At 34.4% G+C, this 19,602-nt stretch overlaps 4 protein-coding genes across 4 annotated transcripts; 2 read left to right on the top strand and 2 right to left on the bottom strand.

The window, feature by feature from the left end:
- Positions 1 to 696: 696 nt before the first annotated feature.
- LOC7453674 (desmethyl-deoxy-podophyllotoxin synthase) lies at positions 697 to 1,536 on the bottom strand. The gene is made up of 3 exons (XM_024587963.2): positions 1,252 to 1,536; positions 865 to 1,092; positions 697 to 756 (listed from the first exon to the last, which is right to left on the bottom strand). The coding sequence occupies exons 1-3, from the start codon at positions 1,534 to 1,536 to the stop codon at positions 697 to 699; spliced, it is 573 nt and encodes a 190-aa protein (XP_024443731.2).
- A 1,934-nt stretch (positions 1,537 to 3,470) lies between these two features.
- On the top strand, positions 3,471 to 8,376 carry LOC7474085 (transcriptional adapter ADA2b). Its single transcript, XM_024587633.2, has 13 exons — positions 3,471 to 3,785; positions 4,066 to 4,121; positions 4,593 to 4,771; positions 5,122 to 5,187; positions 5,301 to 5,426; positions 5,513 to 5,588; positions 5,973 to 6,036; positions 6,124 to 6,179; positions 6,271 to 6,381; positions 6,650 to 6,872; positions 7,113 to 7,323; positions 7,579 to 7,845; positions 8,089 to 8,376. Exons 1-13 carry the CDS (start codon positions 3,733 to 3,735, stop codon positions 8,278 to 8,280), a joined length of 1,680 nt encoding a protein of 559 aa, XP_024443401.1. The 5' UTR covers positions 3,471 to 3,732; the 3' UTR covers positions 8,281 to 8,376.
- Positions 8,377 to 8,865: 489 nt separating this feature from the next.
- LOC7453592 (uncharacterized) lies at positions 8,866 to 13,989 on the bottom strand. Its single transcript, XM_024587632.2, has 7 exons — positions 13,640 to 13,989; positions 13,129 to 13,485; positions 11,820 to 11,914; positions 11,613 to 11,729; positions 10,638 to 11,456; positions 10,042 to 10,258; positions 8,866 to 9,918 (listed from the first exon to the last, which is right to left on the bottom strand). The coding sequence occupies exons 2-7, from the start codon at positions 13,421 to 13,423 to the stop codon at positions 9,404 to 9,406; spliced, it is 2,058 nt and encodes a 685-aa protein (XP_024443400.1). The 5' UTR covers positions 13,424 to 13,485; positions 13,640 to 13,989; the 3' UTR covers positions 8,866 to 9,403.
- A 3,999-nt stretch (positions 13,990 to 17,988) lies between these two features.
- LOC7474084 (uncharacterized) lies at positions 17,989 to 19,009 on the top strand (the record flags this gene model as incomplete). The annotated part of the gene is made up of 2 exons (XM_052448125.1): positions 17,989 to 18,208; positions 18,393 to 19,009. Coding segments are annotated over 2 exons (603 nt in total), but the record flags the coding sequence as incomplete, so codon positions are not given.
- Positions 19,010 to 19,602: the final 593 nt, after the last annotated feature.

Raw genomic sequence — 19,602 nt, 5'->3', positions numbered from 1 at the left:
CAAATTAATACTTTTTTAAGTTAAATGTATTTTTAAAAAGCACTCAAAAATAAAAATTATTGTAATCTCTAACTCTTATTAAATCCTTATTATCAATTTAGTCGATTCAAGTTAATTCATTTAATTCATCATCTAGATTTTAAATCAAATCATAGATGGAATATTTATATCAAATAGGTGAGTAAGTCATAATTTAATTAATATTAATGTTTCTCTTTATAGTTTGATTTTTTTAATTAAAAAAGAATATAAAAAAACCATATGAAATTATGTCTCTAAGATACATACATACACGTATACATGCAATCTAAGAAACATAATTTCATATGGTTGATCAGTTTGGTTTTTTATTATATTTTTTTAATTAAATTTTAATCATTGAAATAATAATTTTCATTTTGAACTTTTCTTTTATAATAAAAAATAGATAATTAGTATTTTATAAATTTTGTTTTTTTTTAATGTTATTATGTAAGATTTAAACTCCCAAAAAAAACTAATTTTAATCGGAACTAGTAGACATAAATAACTGTTTAAGATATAATCAAAAGAGATCAAGTTTTAATTTGTTAAAATTGTTACAAAAATACTCTAATTGTTTTTTTATTTTTTTAAAAAAGTAGACATATTTGACTCTTTTTATGGTTTTGATTCTCATGTTTGAATCTTCAAGTCCATGTTGGAGAAAATATGAGATTATTGCCATGTGCCAGCTAAGAAGGTTGAAAAATGCGAGGGATCGAAGTTTAGAATAAACTGCATGCATGTATGAAGGATTAAGGGACTTGTCTTGGTGAACTGATGAAAGAAAAAAAGGAACACCCTTGGCTGAAAAATCTTTTTTCCTTTTCTTCTAGAAAATGCAAGAAGGGCTTCTCTTATCTCAGCCTCTGTAATTGTTTTCTTCCCTCTGAGGGCTTCTCTTATCTCAGCCTCTGTAATTGTTTTCTTCCCTCTGAGGGCTTCTCTTATCTCAGCCTCTGTAATTGTTTTCTTCCCTCTGAGGGCTTCTCTTATCTCAGCCTGTGCTTTCTTCACGACTCTTGGGTTTTTCATGATTTCTTTCATGGCCCATTCTATGAACTCCAGTACCTGCAAAGAGCATATCCTACACAAACACAAACATCTCTCCTAATTACCTTCAATTGAAGATGAAAATGATCATGATATCCAATTAATATTCTATAATAATGCTACAAGTTTAGTGACAGAAATGGAAAGATTGTAGAACAAAGAGAATAGCTGAATTACTTGCCTAGAGGCTAACTTTGATGTTGAATATTCAATGGGGCACTTGAAGGTTCCATCCTCCTGAAGCCTTACAAGCATATGTACCGGATCTTCATCTATAGTTTCACTGTTTCCCATCTCCTTATGCTCATTAATGATATTATCCAAGATCTGGTTTATTTGAGCAAGTACTTTCTCCGCTTTCATCCCAATAACTCCTTGAAGAAACTCTAGTGCAGGGTACAGTTCATCGACTACATTGAAACCTCCTGCCAAGAGTGATCTTTCCTTGGTCAGTGATATCATTGTATCTTGGTCTTTGCATTGATTGCCTGATGCTGTTCTACATGTTATCTTCTTACACTTGTTAGAAAGAAAACTTCTTCAGTAAACTCCATTGATCGTCCTGCAGATGCTCGAACGAATTCAATGAGTTTCGAAGCCTCATCATGGCGAATGGCAGAAAAAAACTGAACCTTCTTAGGACCGTAGAGTTCCAATCACCTTATGGATAGACGGCAATATCTTTGGTCCCAGATGTTAAGATTCTAGAGGCAAAGACAACATCATGGGTCTTCAGCAACTATTTAGCCATCTTTGGTAATTAATGCAAAATCTGCGACCTGGCTGTGGTAACCTAACCCAAACCCAATGATCCTACCATGTTTACATTGCAAAATATAAATTTATTACCAAACAATTTAATATTAAAAAGAAAAATAACCTAGATTATTTTTAAAATCAGTAAAATATCCAATAAAAAGCAAATAAAAAAAATTGAGCCCAAATTAAATTAGTGTTGAAGTATAAAATTAAAAAGACATGAGCTTAAAAAAAAAAAAAGCAAGCAAACTCGGACGAATCTCTTAAATTTGGGTTAAATTCTAAACTCGCAATCTGTAAAATTCTAAACCTAAACTCAATCATAAATTTAAATTTTCCAACCAGTATAGTGTTTAAGGATGAAATTAAAAAAAATCAATTTAAAAAATTTCTAAAATAAAAAAATAATAAAAAGAATGAGAATCAAATCTGATAGAAAAAAAAAACAAAAAATCATAAAATCATAAAAAAATCAATTATAAAAATTATATTAGATAAAAACAAATAGCAATTAAACGAATGATGACAAAATCTAACAAATAAAAACAATTAAAGGATAATGAAATTAAAAAAAAAACATTTTAATTTTATAAATTATTTTAAAAAAACAAATATTAATAAAAATAAACCAAACTTGAAAGAAAAACAAATTAAAGGGTTACTTTAAAAAATTAAAGAGCAATGCACTGAAACCGAGAATGAGAAAGAAAGAAATGGAAAAAAAAACACTAAATTGAAGGCTTATTGGCTACACGTGTCCCCTAGTAATATGAGTGCCAATGAGAATATTTGAATGCGGTCGTTATACGTGCCACCTAAATAGTATTGATGACGTTTACAAACATGTGCCAACTATTTTTTAAAATAATATTTAATATTTATTAAATTACCAAATTGTGTTTTACTCTACTTGATTATAATAAAAAAACCAAGTTGAAAATATAAAAAAAATACTCATGAATTACAACTTAAGAATTGTTTTTATTATTTTAAAAGTAATTCAATCATTTCATTGTGCTTAAATAATAAAAACACAAAAGCCCATTAATGTAAGTTTAAATTTTTTTTAAGAGTAATTAAATTATTTTATTGTAATAAAAAAAAGTAAAAAGACAAATTTATTCAAATCAATTTGATTACAAAATATCATGTGAAAAATGAGTCCTGATAGCTATTTCATTGATTTTGTTTAAGAAGAAAAAAAATATTATTATATTATTTCAATTTACAGTGTAATAAATCTAGACTCACAATATTTATTAAACCCTTTTTAGTTTTTTTATTTTTATTTTGCCAATATATAGCAAAAAATCTCAAGCTCGTAGTGGTTCAACACAGATTATTCTAAGCTGTTTTTCTAACATTTATGCAAGGATGACAAGTTAAGAATTTCAACCGATTTAAATGGATTTGAACAATTAATTTATTTGATAAATAATAAATAAAAAGTGAATATTCTCAAATTCGATCGAAAACATTCCTCTCTCTATATATATTATGTTAAATAATATATAATATAAATAATAATAAATAAATAAATAAAATATGAAGTTTTTAAAAATTTTATTTGTTATATAACGAATAGAATAGGAATATATATATATAAACCAAATTTGGATAACCATTATGAACAATCAAGTTTTTACCAAACTATAAAAGGCCCACACTTTTAAATTCATCAGAACAATCTCTATCCAAAATCCTCAAGTTTAACAGCAACCCTTTTGTGTTATCTCAATTTTGATGCTAACCCACAATTGCCCCTTGTGTAAATCATCATTAGATATTGATTTTCACTGCTAATTTTGGATGTTCGCCCTTTTTTGAGGTGTCCACTGTTAGGTTTTATCTGAGTATACACATACAGGTACTCGTGAGCTTACTCAGTTACAAAGAGACATGGGTCGTTCTCGTGGGAATTTTCACTCTACTGATGAAGACCCTACTCAGAGGTTTTTTTTTTTTTTAAGGCGTCTGCTTTCCTGGTTTTTGATTCAGTATTTAGCTTGCTTGTTTTTTGTTTTTGTTGTGTTGCTTGTGTGTGTGTTTTGTAATGTTAATTAGTGGGATGGAAAATGCATTGATAGGATTTAGTAATGTTGAATGTGTTTATGCATGATTGAAGGTAATTAGTGTAGATAGTTTCAAGTTACTTCTGTTTATGTGATTTCTGATTGTCAATTTTGGCTGCATGAATGTAGTATAACCCGAATTTTGTTGTTGGCATTGCAGATCAAGAAGGAAAAAGAACGCTGCAAGTGGAGAGAATTCGGAATCTTCATCGGCAGGTACTTTTCCATCCTCGTGGGAAATTATTATTATTATTATTATTTTTTTTTTTTTGAGATTTGAACTTTGACAGCAAATTGTTCATGATTACCTGCATTACCATATAAGAGAAAATCATGTTGCAGAATTGTTTCATCTAAGGCATTGCTTCTTGAGTTGTGACTAGCATAGAAAATACAAGTTGCAGTCCTATTCTGAACAGTGAAATCTACAGAAGTGTCTTGTAGACGTTATCTAATAGGGGCTTAAAACTGAAATTGGTTGAGATTTTTAGTTGGTTAAGGTGATACTGAATAATATTTCAAAGATGTCGAAACAAATGATGCTTCTGTTATTACTCAAATTCTTTGTTCTTCGGAGTATTATCATGCATATGATGTCTATACATCCTGTGGATGTTTGATTCTGTTCGCCTGCGCATTCTTTTGAATTTTTTCTTCATTTTCCTCTTTACTTTTTAATGTGATCAGGCCAAGGAAGTAGTGATGGTAAAAGGGCATTATACCATTGCAATTATTGCAATAAAGACATAACAGGGAAGACCCGTATCAAATGTGCTGTGTGCCCTGATTTTGACCTATGTTTAGAGTGCTTCTCTGTAGGAGCTGAGGTTACGCCTCATAAAAGCAATCACCCTTACAGGGTTATGGTCAGTGCTTCTCCTTCTAACAACTTGCTAACTTGTTATTTTGCTTGTTTCTGTTCATTATTGTTCTTTTAATACTGCATCGAGCTTGTCCCTGTATCAGTGTGGGAATCTACTGGTTTGTTTGATGAAAAATGTAGGAGATTTTGGCTTTCCTGTTCATCTCTATTTAGAATTTGATAACTGTATTATACTTGAACTGTTCTTTCTCATGCTAGCAAATGGTCACTTCTTTATTTCCTAGTTTAATTAGTTGGAATATCTACAGGTCTCAGTTCCTACATGGGCATAGTGTTCAACCTATGACCTTAGAACACTGACAACATGTGTTTTATTCATTTTCATTTCTACAGGATAACCTATCTTTCCCACTTATTTGCCCTGACTGGAATGCAGATGAAGAAATACTGCTTCTAGAGGTGTTTTGAGTTTTAACTTTCTTTTTTTTCAATTTTTTGGAGAACTTTTTATTATTATTATTTCTTTAGTTGGTGATTGGGAACATAATTCTGATATGTCATTTGTTCTATAGGGAATTGAAATGTATGGATTGGGGAATTGGGCAGAAGTTGCTGAGCATGTGGGGACAAAGAATAAAGAAACATGTATCAAACACTATAATAGCGTATACTTGCAATCCCAGTTCTTCCCTCTCCCGGTATGTTACAGAAAACTCTTCTCTTTTCAAGATGATTTTTAATTTACTTCGAAGTAAATAGAATTGAACATTTTCCTTCTTTCCAGGACATGTCTCATGTTGTTGGGAAAAATAGAAAGGAGCTTCTTGCTATGGCCAAGGGACATAGTGAGGACAAAAAAGGTTTGTGTTAATGCCTACCATTATATATCCCTCCTTCTAGTTGTTTTTCCTTTTCTTTTTATTGCTGGGCCCTTGGTGGAATGCTACTTTAGTTTCTGCTTGGTGAGAGGCCCCAATTGTGACCCCCAGTATTGGTTATAGAATTTTTCCTTTTAACTGTGGCCTCTGACATAAATGGTGCAGGGTGCTCTAGTGTGCCTTAGTTTCAACTTGTTTGTTTTCTAGCATAAAAGCTATAGGTTTTCTGCATAATTATGAAGCAAAACCTGCTTCAGTGTTGAACTGGCCATTCATGGTCATTTTGCTTACTTATAATTGCTACTCTTTGCTGCGCTATCCTTTTTCACAAAGAAATTTTTATCATATACTGGGTATGATTTATAGGTACTTCTATGCTTGGGGAGCATACTTTGAAGGAAGAATCTCCATTTTCTCCTTCAAGAGTCAAGTACGGTTATCATTTTTCTCTGTGAATGCAGTTTCTCTTCTCACCTTTTATTAAGCATGCTTGTGCCAATTTCCTTGATTAATTTAGGGTCGAAGAAATGCATAAAGTAGGTTCCTCTGGCCGATTATCAACATTAAATTCAGGTGATTTAAATAATATTCTCAAATAGCTAGATGTTTTATGAACTGAAATAATCTCATTGCTGCAATTGATCTTTGTTTTTTGAACCTTCAGAGTTAGAAACTGCGAGCCGTCCTAATAGCGCAAATTCTGCAGCAACAGCTGCTAATAAGAAGGCATCAAGCATGGCCCGAATTAATGATGGACCCGGTGTTAAGGTGGAAGGTCTGATACATGACTTCTCTTATCTGAATTGCTTTTATAGATGATCATTTTTCGTGTTTGTCATTGTCCTCTAGATGCTTGATGGTTTGGAATATGAGCTCTGTCATCTGATGAGTAATTGAAATTGATGAGATTTGGATGCTCTTGCTTATTGAAATTGTTTGCTTCCATGCTTCTAGTTTGTAGGGTACTACTATAATACTGTCTGCTTGACGTGTGAACAATTTTGTTGGGGAACAGTTAGTCATCACTTTTGTTCTGGTGGCAGATCCTCAAGTGGACCGAAATTTCAAGGGGAAGAAACCAAGTTCCTCAGGGAGTGAGGGTCCATCATTAATGGAGTTGAGCGGTTATAATCCCAAGAGGCAGGAGTTTGATCCTGAATATGACAATGATGCTGAGCAGTTGCTGGCTGAGATGGAATTTAAAGATAATGACACTGAGGAAGAGCGTGAGCTGAAGTTGCGAGTGCTGCGTATATATTCAAGGAGGTAGGTTGTCAATGAATTGACTAAGTATGTTATAGACTGAACTTACTTTGGTAAATTATGCTTGTTCACATGGTAGGACTAGGGAGCAATGCATGTAGGCATAATTGACGTAATTTATTGGTGTAATATGCATGATTTTGTTAATAGACATCCCACCAAGTTACTTGCTTATACCAAATATTTCTCTTAACTCTTTCAAATTCAGTCATATAATTATATAACCTGGCTGGATATTGACAGGCTTGATGAGAGAAAGCGCAGAAAAGATTTCATTCTTGAAAGAAATCTACTACATCCAAGTCCTTTCGAAAAGGACTTGACTCCAGAAGAGAGGGCATTATGTCGGCGTTTTGACCCTTTCATGCGTTTTCATTCCAAGGAAGAGCATGAAGAACTGCTTCGGGCTGTTGTCAAGGAGCACTGGATGCTGAAAAGGGTCGAAGAGCTGAAGGTATATGATTCGTGCTGAAAATGCACTTTTATAATTACTTGATTCCCTCTCTTGAAGTAAATAATATAGGCTGCTATTTCCTGTATAAACAGGATTTAAAGGACACTGATTTGAACAGTCACAACTAATATTCCAAGCTACACACACACACATTTAATACTCTCCTAACATAATTTTAAAATGTGCAAAACATGCATTTCTGCATGAGAATGCTTAATATGCTTTATTATTTATTCAGTTGCTGTAACTATGCAGGATGCCCAAGTGGCTGGTTGCCGCACAGCAGTTGAGGCAGACAGGTATCTTGAGCACAAGAGAAAAATAGAAGCTGAGGAAACTTCCAGGAGACTGAAAGACAATGCTCAGATTGGTCCTAGCAGTCAGGGTGCTCCCAATGCATTCATGTCTCCAGACTCTGTTGGGAAGGATTCAAGCACCAGACCTGCAGGACAGGGCTCTTCTAGCTATGCCAATGATTTGGACATAATGGGCTTTTATGAAACGCAGCTACTGTCTGAAACTGTAAGCGTCAAATCTCTTGTTTGTAGCTTTTCTTCGTCAACATTTGTAAGCAATGTCTGTTCTGCTTCGTTGTTGTGCTCCAATAACAGACACCTTATTTTTGACCGTTCATCATTCCATAAGGTTAAACGGTAAAAGAACTGTCCAACAATGTCATGTCCTTCCCTGAGGCTTCCTTGTGGATTCCAAAGTATGAAGTCTTTTAAATTGCCATTGAAGTTGCAAACTTTAATTTGTCCGCAGGAAAAACGGCTATGCTGCGAGATTCACCTACCTCCACCTGTCTACCTCAAGATGCAGGAGGTGATGACCAAAGAGATCTTCAGCGGTAACATCACTAAGAAATCAGATGCTCACCCCTTGTTCAAGATTGAAGCAAGCAAAGTTGATGGGGTGTATGATATGCTTGTGAAGAAGGGGATTGCTCAACCTTGATGCTAGTTAATTCTTGTTCTCAATTTCCTTTAATTATGCAGTGTTCACGTTCTTTCGAAGAAATAAAAATATGCTTTACCTCGTTAGCCTTTCCAAGTTTCTGTACTTGCATAAACTTCGCCCTGTGCACATGTACCATGTAGGAGTAGAGTACCCATTCATGGAGTTGCATTCCATTCTGAATGGGAAAACTATACCCGTTGCTGCTTAATTCATGATATCATTTGCGGGTTATGATACCACTTCGCTTGGTTATTTTCAACGCAGGTGCGGCTAGGGTTTGGAAACTCTATCCGCACCCGGTTCAGGGTTACAAACAAGCTCTTAAACTAGGTCTCCTTTTTACCTTAATGAAAAGAATTTTTTTTTTTTCCCCGACAATAAGATGATTTTAGAATGTACTCTTCGAATTGGTCTACTCTATTAAAATTTAAAAAAGATTTAATAAATTCTCTGAAGCCACTGCCCAAATGAATCCAACTATTCATGAGCAAACTCCAAAAGGCTTTGAAAGTTGTACCTAAGGAGTCACCCAAATGCTGTCACTTTTCTTGCCTTCCAATGGTAGGAAATGACGATGGCAGGTAGAAATAACAACTGCTATGACATTTTATTTCTTTCTCCATACAAAAACAACCTTGTAACCTTTACAGTTAAACCTTGAAACTAAACTGTAAAAATAAGCCTCTAAGACCAAAATGCAGACGCGTACTGTAACGTAAGCCTAAACGACACAAAAGGGCATTCTTAAGTTGCACATACACCATCGTTCACTGGCATTCACCACCCAGTGCAAACCAAAACACAAACTATTACAGACTATCCTAAGATTGAACTGATACCGACGCATAAACTATTCTATGATTGAGCTGAGCTACTGTCTAGCTTAACTTGATCCCATCAAAGTTCTAAACCTAACATCTTCTGACAACAAGTTGATTTCGGTAAAAGTTGGTTTGCATTCCTATACACCTGTCAATTCTCTTTAAGTTAGAGAAACTTGCAAGGCTTCTGATACATAGCTTTGACAACCCTTTCTCTATCTTTATATACAGGAAGCCATCTAACCACCTTCAAGATACCTTCAGAGTTAAAACTTCAGTCTAACTACGCCATCTATTATTCATGCAACTTGGTTGATCATTTCTAAAGCTTTCGCTGCTTCACTTGTCTTGTTAACAGATTTAAGATCATCCTCCAATAGCAACCCAGTGTTATTCCCAGCATTCTCTTCACCACCACCATCAGCAGCAATGTTAGCTTTCTCCTCACCATCACAATCACCACTAACATCATCATTATCAACACCTCCATGTATTTTTCGCTCATCCTTCTCATTTACATCAGGCCTCTGTCTCAAATAGACCTCCTTTACATTTTTGAGGTCATAAGACAAAACTGAACCAGGTAAGGGTTCATCTTCTTCAATAGCTTCAAGTCTGGAAGTTTTGACAACTTTGTGCTCCAGTGATGCAGCACTATCACACCCTTGTGCCTCGAGCTTGATGCTTGAAATGGCATCTGAGGATAGATAATGGAGTATATCAGGCTTTGCCATTACATCAACCCATTTGTTATCAACCCAATCTCTGGAACTCCTCGTATACTTCCTTGGGACAGCCAGGAACTTGCCTTCACCTAATTACATCATTAACTATGGTTATTAACAAGATTAAAATGCATAAGCGAATGCATCTCATGCCAGATGGTCAATGTGATTAAAAAAAGAATGGAAAAGAATATTGCTATATAGTAGCATACCAGGGAGGTAAACTCGTAGACAGTCACCTCCAGAGATGTCTACTCCCACTGCAATGCCTTCCCACCACCCATCACTCCACCATGCATCAATTGGTGTTCCAACCTCAAAAACATTTTCAGCAGAATGATTCTGAGGATGTGGCCGGATTGTCTGGCGCCCAAAACATCTCATGCCAAGTTTATCAGGAGCAGCCACTCTAGAAGAAGGGACCCATTCCTAGACAACAAAAAAAAATTCCAAAAATTAATCCCATCGCAGGTTAGATTTGAAGAGAATGGGAAAATGTTACACATGCGCTTGTCCACATTGGAGTCACCAAATGATTTTTATGACCAAGTAATGCACCCCAATATGGTTTTACTAAAGAATCAAAATGTTTTTTGATCACTCTGAGGTGATCATGCCGAGGCAAGGGTGAAATAGAAAGTTCTGATAATCTGAGGAAGTGGATTCAAATATCAAACATACAACCTCTTCTATAGAGGGAGAGCATGGAATTAGGCAATTTCATGATCCTACCAGATGTTTGCCCTAGCACCACCAAAAATTAGTTATTATAAGTATAAAAAAGGAGATCCCAGGAGAATTTGTATACCTCTAGATTTCCAGATCCCTCCACATCCTGGATATCTTCATATTGGACTTTCAGATGCTTCTGAGAGGCCTGCAAGACCTTACATCTAAACCAGCAGCCTCGAATGCCACTATCTTGGCAGAGCAGCTCTATCTTTTCATTCACTTTGAAAGGAGCAGGACATTTGGACTGGGGCATAACAAATTCAATGCCCATGGTTTTCTTCGATAACCGTAGCTTCAGTTTTGGGTATCTTGATTTACATTTTGCTATCGGATTTCCACAGCCCCAATTTCTGAGATCTGATCTACTCTCAAGTCTGTCTTGCTCCTTGGAAGTTCTATTTCTCTTGCTACCCACTCTGGTACAGTTATCATGGGTCAATTCTTCATCGTCTTCCTTGTACTGATTATGGTACCTAACCTTTTGCTCGGGGACAATAGATCCATCCAAAGCAGAGAGGATTGCTTGATTAGAGTATCCATGCAATTTAGTAAGAGCAAATGGCTTGATCTTGTTGTTTTTAAACTGCCTAAAGCACATGTGGACACCAAGCGTTGATGCATGTGGAACAACAGCCACGCATTTATCATAATGCCTGGGTGTCAATACTGTTGCCGGGCAATCAATGTACTCTGCATTGATCACTTGGACATTAGGTGTGATAAAAACTTCTTGGGGGTGAGGATTCAGTTGAGGAATTACACCCTTGACTTCCTGGTTGTGGTGAAACCATCGCACCTTTACCTTTTTCCGCCCCTTCTTGTCTTCATACATATCTTCCAGGTATCCAAGGTAGCGGCTTTTTTCTTCAGCCATTATGAACACAAAGGAATGGACCTAACCACCAATTTTTTTTTTAAAAAAAAAGTTAATAGTAATAATCATAATTAATAAGGTTAAGGGTGTGCATGGAATGAATAAAAGCAACACCACTCAACAAAGACAATTTTGCAACTAGATAAAGAAATAACTAGTCAATGTGTTAACACTTACAGTTATGGTAGTCCCATTCCTAAAAAAGGCTGGGTAGTGCCTGAGTTCTTTAGCACATATCCATGCAGCACCAGACCACTTAATGTGTGGATTCTGAACCTTCAATTTGCTTCGAGCCTGAATTTGAAGCGACAGAGTTAAATCAAAGACCAAAAAGAATATTAAGAAATCTAGAAAGTATACATAAAAACTACAATGTATGGATACCATCCGAACTGGTAAATAGGTTTTAGAAGAACACAATCCAGTCATTGATGCTCCAAGTGAGCCTGAACCTTGAGCTGAGCCATTTATCTGTGCATCTGCCATAAGATATTTTAGTATTTCTCATAAAATTCTGGTCCAACAGTTGAAAGGGAGCATCACTCCAAAGAAAATTTATAAAACTCTTCGTGCCCTTTGGCAAAAATTAAAATAACTAGATTTATGCAAGATGTAAACGAAGAAAAATGTACTAAGAGGACCATTTGTAGATCAAAGACTTACAACTGAGAATGGTTTTTGGTGACTTGGACATCAAAACTAGTGAAAAAAAGACTGGCATGAATCAAGCAAAGTCGAAGACCAGAGATGATATCCTTTGATCCAGAAAGAAACAGCATTATAATACAAAAATCATGTATGGCATATGAGAGGCTGCCTATCCTTATGCCCTTTCCACATATTTTCCTTTACCCTTTTCAAGTATACCAAATTACTAGATGAAGCAACACAGATCACAAACTCATACCCATAATTCTGGCATCTGGTTTTTTGTCTAACATCTCATCATTAAATCTAGGATGCATATGTGCATTGCTCACAAACAATTTGAATGTAATTATATTGGAAGTTTCCTAGAGTACTACTCTTCAATGAGAGTAACCTATAACTTCACGACAAATCATGCAATTTTGTATTTTGTCTATGTGAGTGAGTTCACACACATAGGGTTAAATGTCTAAGCAAGTGTGCAACAAAATTCAAAACACAGTTTTGGATTTGTGATTGAAAGAAAAGCATGATACCCACCCTGTTGTAGTGGTGGAGCATGGTCTTTGGTGGGTAAAATATTGACCGTATCAATAGATAAACTAAGTGCATGTTTCATATGCTCCAGTACAGTATAAAATGCAAAATCAGCTTACATCACAGGGTCCAAATGACTAACGAATATTTTGGCATAACTAGTTTCCACCTTAAGAAATTGAGTTGCAATATATGCAATTTAAAACTCCAAAAATGGCAATGCTTGACCAACTCCTATAACATAGAAATACAGCAAGGACATAATCCAATGATTTAACACAGATGTTCATATGAAATTCAAATCAGAAGTCAGTGCCAATAGTAAAGCAGAATATCACAAGCAATTTACTCCTAAAGCTGTATGACACACTCAAAACTAGATTGGTGAGGCAATGTGTTTACTGTACTCACAAATACAACTACAAAATAAGAACTGTAATTCCTCAATATCATTCCATATAAACCTATGAAATTAAAACCAATAACTTGTAACACATAAAGCACATACTCGAAACATGTAGAGGGGATCCTTCATTTGATACCATCGATGTCAACCAGTCCACAACTTCTCGCCGGGCTCTCCATTTCGTAGATGCATTGATGGACTCGTTGGACCCATAGGCTTCCAAGAACTCGTCGGAAACTACATATGTCATGTGCCTTATGCTTCTCTCAGTCCCTATAACAGCAAGAACTAAATCCCCAAACGTATCCTTCAAGTGATAGTGAACCACACGGCTACCACGTTCATGGCATATAATATGCTCCTCCCATGCCACAAAAGCATCATCATTTGCAGACATACTGATCACCTCCCCAAAAGAGCTCAAAATCTCAACTTTATGGTTTCTATCAACATTTTTTCCTGAAATTCACCAACTCAAGCAATAAACCTTTGATACTAAACAAACTAACCTAGTTCATAAAACCCTAATGGGCACCCAAAGAACTTAAAAAAACAGTTACATACAACAAACATTAACAAAAAATAAACCAAACCCATTTGAGAAAAAACTCACCTTTGCTTGAGAATCTCCCACAAGACACAAACTTTATCCAAACTATCCTCTCTATCAAGCAAACAAACAGCAGCCAGCAACTAGGTTGCAAGTAAAACAGCCTAAAAGAGACTAAAAAGACAATATTTGGCTTTTAAACCCTAACAAAGAGGGTCTAACTCAGCTTGAGAGGCTTCATAGAGCTTAGGGTCAGGGCCATCAATGAGGCACCAACAAAGAAGCCAAAAAGAGGGACTGGTGAGTTCAAGATTGATATGCAAAGACATAAAAAGAAAAGGGTAAATGGGCTTTAATTGTTGAGAGTTGAGAGTTGAGAGTGCAAACAAATTGAGACAAAAACACAGGGGATAAAATGGGTTTATGTTGACAATAAATGAAGAGAAATTTAGGGTGTTGTTTTTGTTGAAAAAAGTTAAATACTTTCTGTTTTTTAATGAAAGTGTGAAAACCTAAATCCCCTAGAAATGTCTAATTGAGTAAATTATAATTTAGGGTTTCAAAATCATAGCTCCTTGATGGTCTGGCAAAAGTTGGTTGTTTAATTTTTTATTTTAAAAAAATAATTACTTAGAAAAGAAAGGATGTTTTAAAAAATAATTAAAAATTTTCATGAAAAATTAATATTAATATAAGAACTAACTTACAAAAACATGACAATATAAGGACTCAATAATTGAGTTTTTTAAATCAAAATTTTAGCTAATTATTTCACTAAAATTCAAATAATAATTTAATCTTTTTTAATAAAAATGATTTTAGACCTTTAAAATTCCCTTAATTATTTTAATTAATATTATTAATTATGACCCCCAGTGCTTTAGCTAGGCTGGTAGGGTTGGAGTAGGAATTCAAATTTAGTAATGTTTTAGTTTGTAAATATATGAAAATAATAATATTTTTTAATTTTTAAAAGTTATTTTTAATATTAACACATTAAATAATCTAAAAATATAAACAAATTAATTTTAAACAAAAAATCTTAAATTTTTAAGAACAACGGTTTCAACCATGTTCATAAATATATCTACAGAAACATTAAGCAAATTTTAATACTTTATAAATTAAAATCATCAGGGAAAATTAATATTTTTAAATTCAATCTAGCTTAAAAGATTAATTCGGGACACAACAATCTGAAATTTAACTGAGATTGAATTTTAAAAAATCACGTCCCAACCAAATTCACCAGGTAAAGTAGTGATTTAGACTAGGGGTGAAAACCAATTTTAATTATTTTATTTTTTTTCAAAATAACTTTTTTTTTTTAAAAAAAAAAAACAACACATGGGAGGTTTAATAACTTTATCAATAAACTATTAATAATTGAACATGGTTAACAATTTTTTGGAGGCATGATGGGTCCCACTGCCTTAAATGACAAGTACATGAAAGGTTCTCTGGGTGTGGAAACTTGTAAGCATCCACATTGAATTTGGATCCCTACATTCTGTCCACAAGAGATAACATGTTGGAGATAAGGTGTGTGAATAAATAAATAAATAAAATAAATACAGCCACACACCACAGAATTCCAATACGTACTACCGATTTAAGCATAAAAAATAAACAGCATTTTTGTTTTAAAAATATTTAAAAAATAAATAAATTTTTTTAAATTCAAATTAATTTTTTTTGGTAATTTCAAAAATAATTTTTAAAAAATAAAAATATGTATTTATTTTTTAATACACTGAAAAATACTTTAAAAAATAACTATTATAATTTTTTTTAACACCTACTAAATCATAAGAAATCAATTTCACCTCCTAGCTAGGATGCACCAATATCACATAGCCAACTTCAAATTCTCCCATGAAAGCTACATCAAACCTAAAGCATCGCAAGTATCTATCTCATAAGTCATAAGACATTGAAGATTTATATAGTTATTAATTTTAGGATTTATGAGATTAATTGAGGTACATATAAGCTGGTCCGAACAACTATATTAATCTAAAAAAAAAAAACAAGAAGAGGTAACCCAAGAAAAGCTCCAGCGTATCCCACAAGAAATTGTGTGCAACCAAACACATAGACAAGCCACCACTGCTTGAATTCACACCTATAAAACAAGGAACCTCAAGAAATGAAAAACAAGGAACCTCAAGAAATGATTTTCCTCAAGTTTAATTTCCCATATGAGCAGTCAAGGTTTCTTGTTTTGGGAGCTTTATATATCTTTAGGGTTTATGTGGTTTCTGAAGGCTATGGATGATGAGAAGGTATTAACTTTAGGTCCTGATGAAGAAGGGCAGTATTAATGGAAGAGTTTTGGGACAATGTGATGAAGAGGACGCACAGGTGCTGTTTACACAATCTTCCCGGCCTATAGGGGAATTGCTTAAGAGCCCCATTTCTGCTGTACTCGTTCTTCTCGTTTTGGGGTAGTTTCTCAAGTGCTTTCTGTCATACTTGGCATCTCTGATTTTAACCACGATTATGACATATTTTCCCTTTTGTTAAATCTATATGAAGATGAGAAGATCTCTGATCTGACTTCAAGAATTAAGACCATGAGCAAACTGCGGACAATTTCATATTGCAAGTGCTCGCCTTATCTTCTCAAGCAGTAGCATAGGCATTCTTTTGTGTGTGTTCATGGTCAAGGCTCGGACCTAGCCTGTGATTGCCTTATCTTCACATTCATATCAGGCCACTATAAATTGGGTGAAAAAGTGCAAGACCAATTTAGCTTCTGCTAAAGCTTTATTGAAGCCTGATAATAACAATGGAGCCTCGGAAGAGAGCCCATCGAGAAAACATTACTCTAAAGTCAAAACTCTACGGGCTGCACCCACGCTTTACTTATAGCAGAAGACCTGTAACTTTGTCTCCGCTTCAGTTCAGTAGACATTAGCCTCAAATCAGAGACTCAGCCACAAGAACAAGAATGGAGAAGACACAATTTTTATCAGTACAAACAGAGACATACAAGCTGGGGTTTTATTGGAGAGCAGGGAAAATGGAACAGAGCATTGCAAAGGGAGTTGTCCAAACTAGGGTGTCGCCGCCTCCTCTTCGAATCTCTAATCCTGCTCGTCATTTCACTTACTTATCTTTCGATGTCGAAGTTCTCCCTCCTCGAAATAAGAGTCGTCGAGCCATGATAACGCTGTTGGAATTACACTCCATCGAGTCTTGGTTCCAAAACTATAGGCAAACAATATACTCCATGCAATTAGCCCTTATTAAAAGCTCGTGCATGATTCATGAATACTAATTAGGCTGTAAATGACTTGTTTTGCTGTCATTATGGTTATTTTTTTGGGTGCATAATGACTCTAGCTGTCCATTTACATTCTGTTTATTATTGTTTTTTAAAATATTTTCCACTCAAAAATCCATCAAAATAATAATATTTTTATTTTTCAAAATTTAATTTTAACATTAGCACATCAAAATGATTTTTAATTAAAAAAACTTTTAATTTTTTTAAAAACATACAACTAGCTGCGAAAACAAACTATCTCTTAAGCAATGTTTGAAAACATAGTTTAAATAATTATTTCTTAAAAATTTAAAAATTTCTCTTTTTTTTCTTAAATTTTTTTTTTGTTTCCGATCTTTTTAATATATTAATGTTAATTTTTTTAAAAAAATTTACTTTAGTATATTTCCAAATAAAAAAACTCTTTAAATTTTTACCCCACTCCAAAAACATCTTTTTAATAACTCTCATGCATTGTTTAAAGTTTTATTTTTTTTTGTTTTTTTTCTTTTGAGCTCATTGCATGATGTTGACCATTCATACAGGAAAAAAAAAAAACAATTTTATAACCGGAAACTCAAATAATTAAGCATAGGGTCCACATAATAGTAGTAAAGAACTAAAGATTTGTACAGCTTTCCTAGATTAATTAATTTTGATGGTTGAAGATCAAATTACATGTCCAAAAATACAAAGGACAAGGAAAACAAAAGTTATGGTACTGTTCCTACCTTGTTGTAAGTGTCCACTAGAAACTTCAAAGAAGCACCCACCAGCCACCCCCACCTCTATTTTTCTTCCAAAGGATCTTCTTGCATTTCTTTACATTTGATGCTTGCAAAAGCACTTTTTATTATAAACTATATTTTAGTCCCTATACTTCAATAACGTCCTCACACTTTATTATTTTTTTCATCAATTTGTTTTTATATATCGAGGCATTTCTCCTATCTGTGCTTACATTCCTAACTATAGGGTCTAAACTATAATTTACCCAACAGGAGAAGTTGACTCACCTTGTCTTTTCTTTTCTTCTCTTCCGCCCTCTTTTAGAGAGTTCCACTTCGTGCCCTCTGCGCATTCCATCAAGGTCGTTTTTGTAAGTCTACCAAAAATGGGGCTAGCTTGGAGATTGGTATAAATATGGAGAGACCCTTCAATTTCATTCAACAATCAAATCATCTCGAGTACTTACCAAACTAAGACCCTAACCCTCCCTTCCAAGGTCACGTACCCTTCAGACTACTGCCTCTTCCAAGAGAGCAAACTCCTACATCTTTGGCCAAGAAGAAACCTAAAAGATGCAGGACCAAACTTACCAGTACCATTTCTTGAGAAGGACCTTGCAGTTTCTTATCTCGGTCTCTTTATTTTCTTTGTTTCTTTGCTTCTCTTCAGGCTTTTCTTTGTTTCCCAAACCCTTGATTTTATATATTAATACTGGTGTATTCTCATTTCTTAGTCATTACCTAGAGAGGAAGTATATGTTTCTCATTTGTAATGGAATCCTTGCTATTCTTGCTAAGAGTTCAGTTTCTTCTTCAGAAACTCCTGCTTCTGATGACCAGTCTAATCTTGGTGATGAAAGGCAGTTATCATCAGCACCTACCTTATCTTCTGCCAAAGCTGAGGCTACTGTTGATGATCAAGAAGTTCAGGTGGCAAGTGTTGAATCTCTAGAGGATATTGTTCTTGCAACTGAAGAGGAGGAGGAGGAGGAGGAGGAGGAGACTACTTCAAGTCAAGCTTTGATTACAGAAGAAGAAGAGTACATAGAAGAAAAAAGAGAGTGCTTGTTGAAACAAGAGGAAGAAGGAAATGAGGAGTTGGCAAGTACTGAAGAATTGAACAGGAGAATTGAGGAATTTATAAGGAAAATGAAAGAAGAAATAAGGATTGAAGCTCAACAACAACTAATTGCAGAATAATATATATGCATTTTTAGTTGTTTAAAGCTTTAGTCATAGTTTTTCATGGCAAAGCTTTCATGTCCATTAGCTTTTAGTCCTTGTCAATGCTTCCCGATCTCAAATCCCTCCCTTTCACCATGTAAAAGCTGTCACTTTCCTTGTAGTGTAATAACTTGGCCTTGTACACTCAGCTGTGGTCCTAGTCTCTTCTTCTCCAAATTAGCTAATAATAATGAGTCCAATCTCTCTCTCTCTCTCTCTCTCTCTATTTTTTTTTCCCTTTCTGTCTTGCATGAATCAAGAAGAAGTTTGTTTTGCATGAATCAAGAAGATGCTACTATTCCAAAGGCTTTAGGTAGATTTCATGACTCCCAAGCACTGTGGAAAATACTAGAAAGACTAGGATGTGCATATAAAAGATGGATGTGATGTGAACAAAATAAAATATGATAACTTGCCTGAGATATTCAATATAATTATTGATGCTTGTAGAATTGTTTAAAATTGTGGTCGGTTGTCTTGGTGGTGCAAAACAAGCTAAATGGTTGTGGAATATGTGGTAAATGCTGTCTTCATTACATTCTAGATTTTCAGCAGTCCAAGCTAGAAGTATGTTGGTATAATATAATGCCATCTTTAAATCCAATCCTACAGATATTTTATTTTCTCTACGTTAAAAGGGAGTTTTAGATTCATTGTATTCTATCAAAAGTAGTTCTACTTTACTCATTGCCCTAGCTGTAATAAAAAGCTGCCACGAAAAAGCACCCTAAACACAGTAATAAATAGGCTACCAGGGAAATTTTAACCAAATACTAGAGGGACTTTCACTTTTTCGACACCAG

Source organism: Populus trichocarpa, chromosome 16 (genome assembly GCF_000002775.5).
Source record: "Populus trichocarpa isolate Nisqually-1 chromosome 16, P.trichocarpa_v4.1, whole genome shotgun sequence".
Lineage (NCBI taxonomy): Eukaryota > Viridiplantae > Streptophyta > Magnoliopsida > Malpighiales > Salicaceae > Populus > Populus trichocarpa.
Note: the sequence above shows the minus strand (reverse complement) of the source record. Positions and strands in the feature narration are given on the sequence as shown.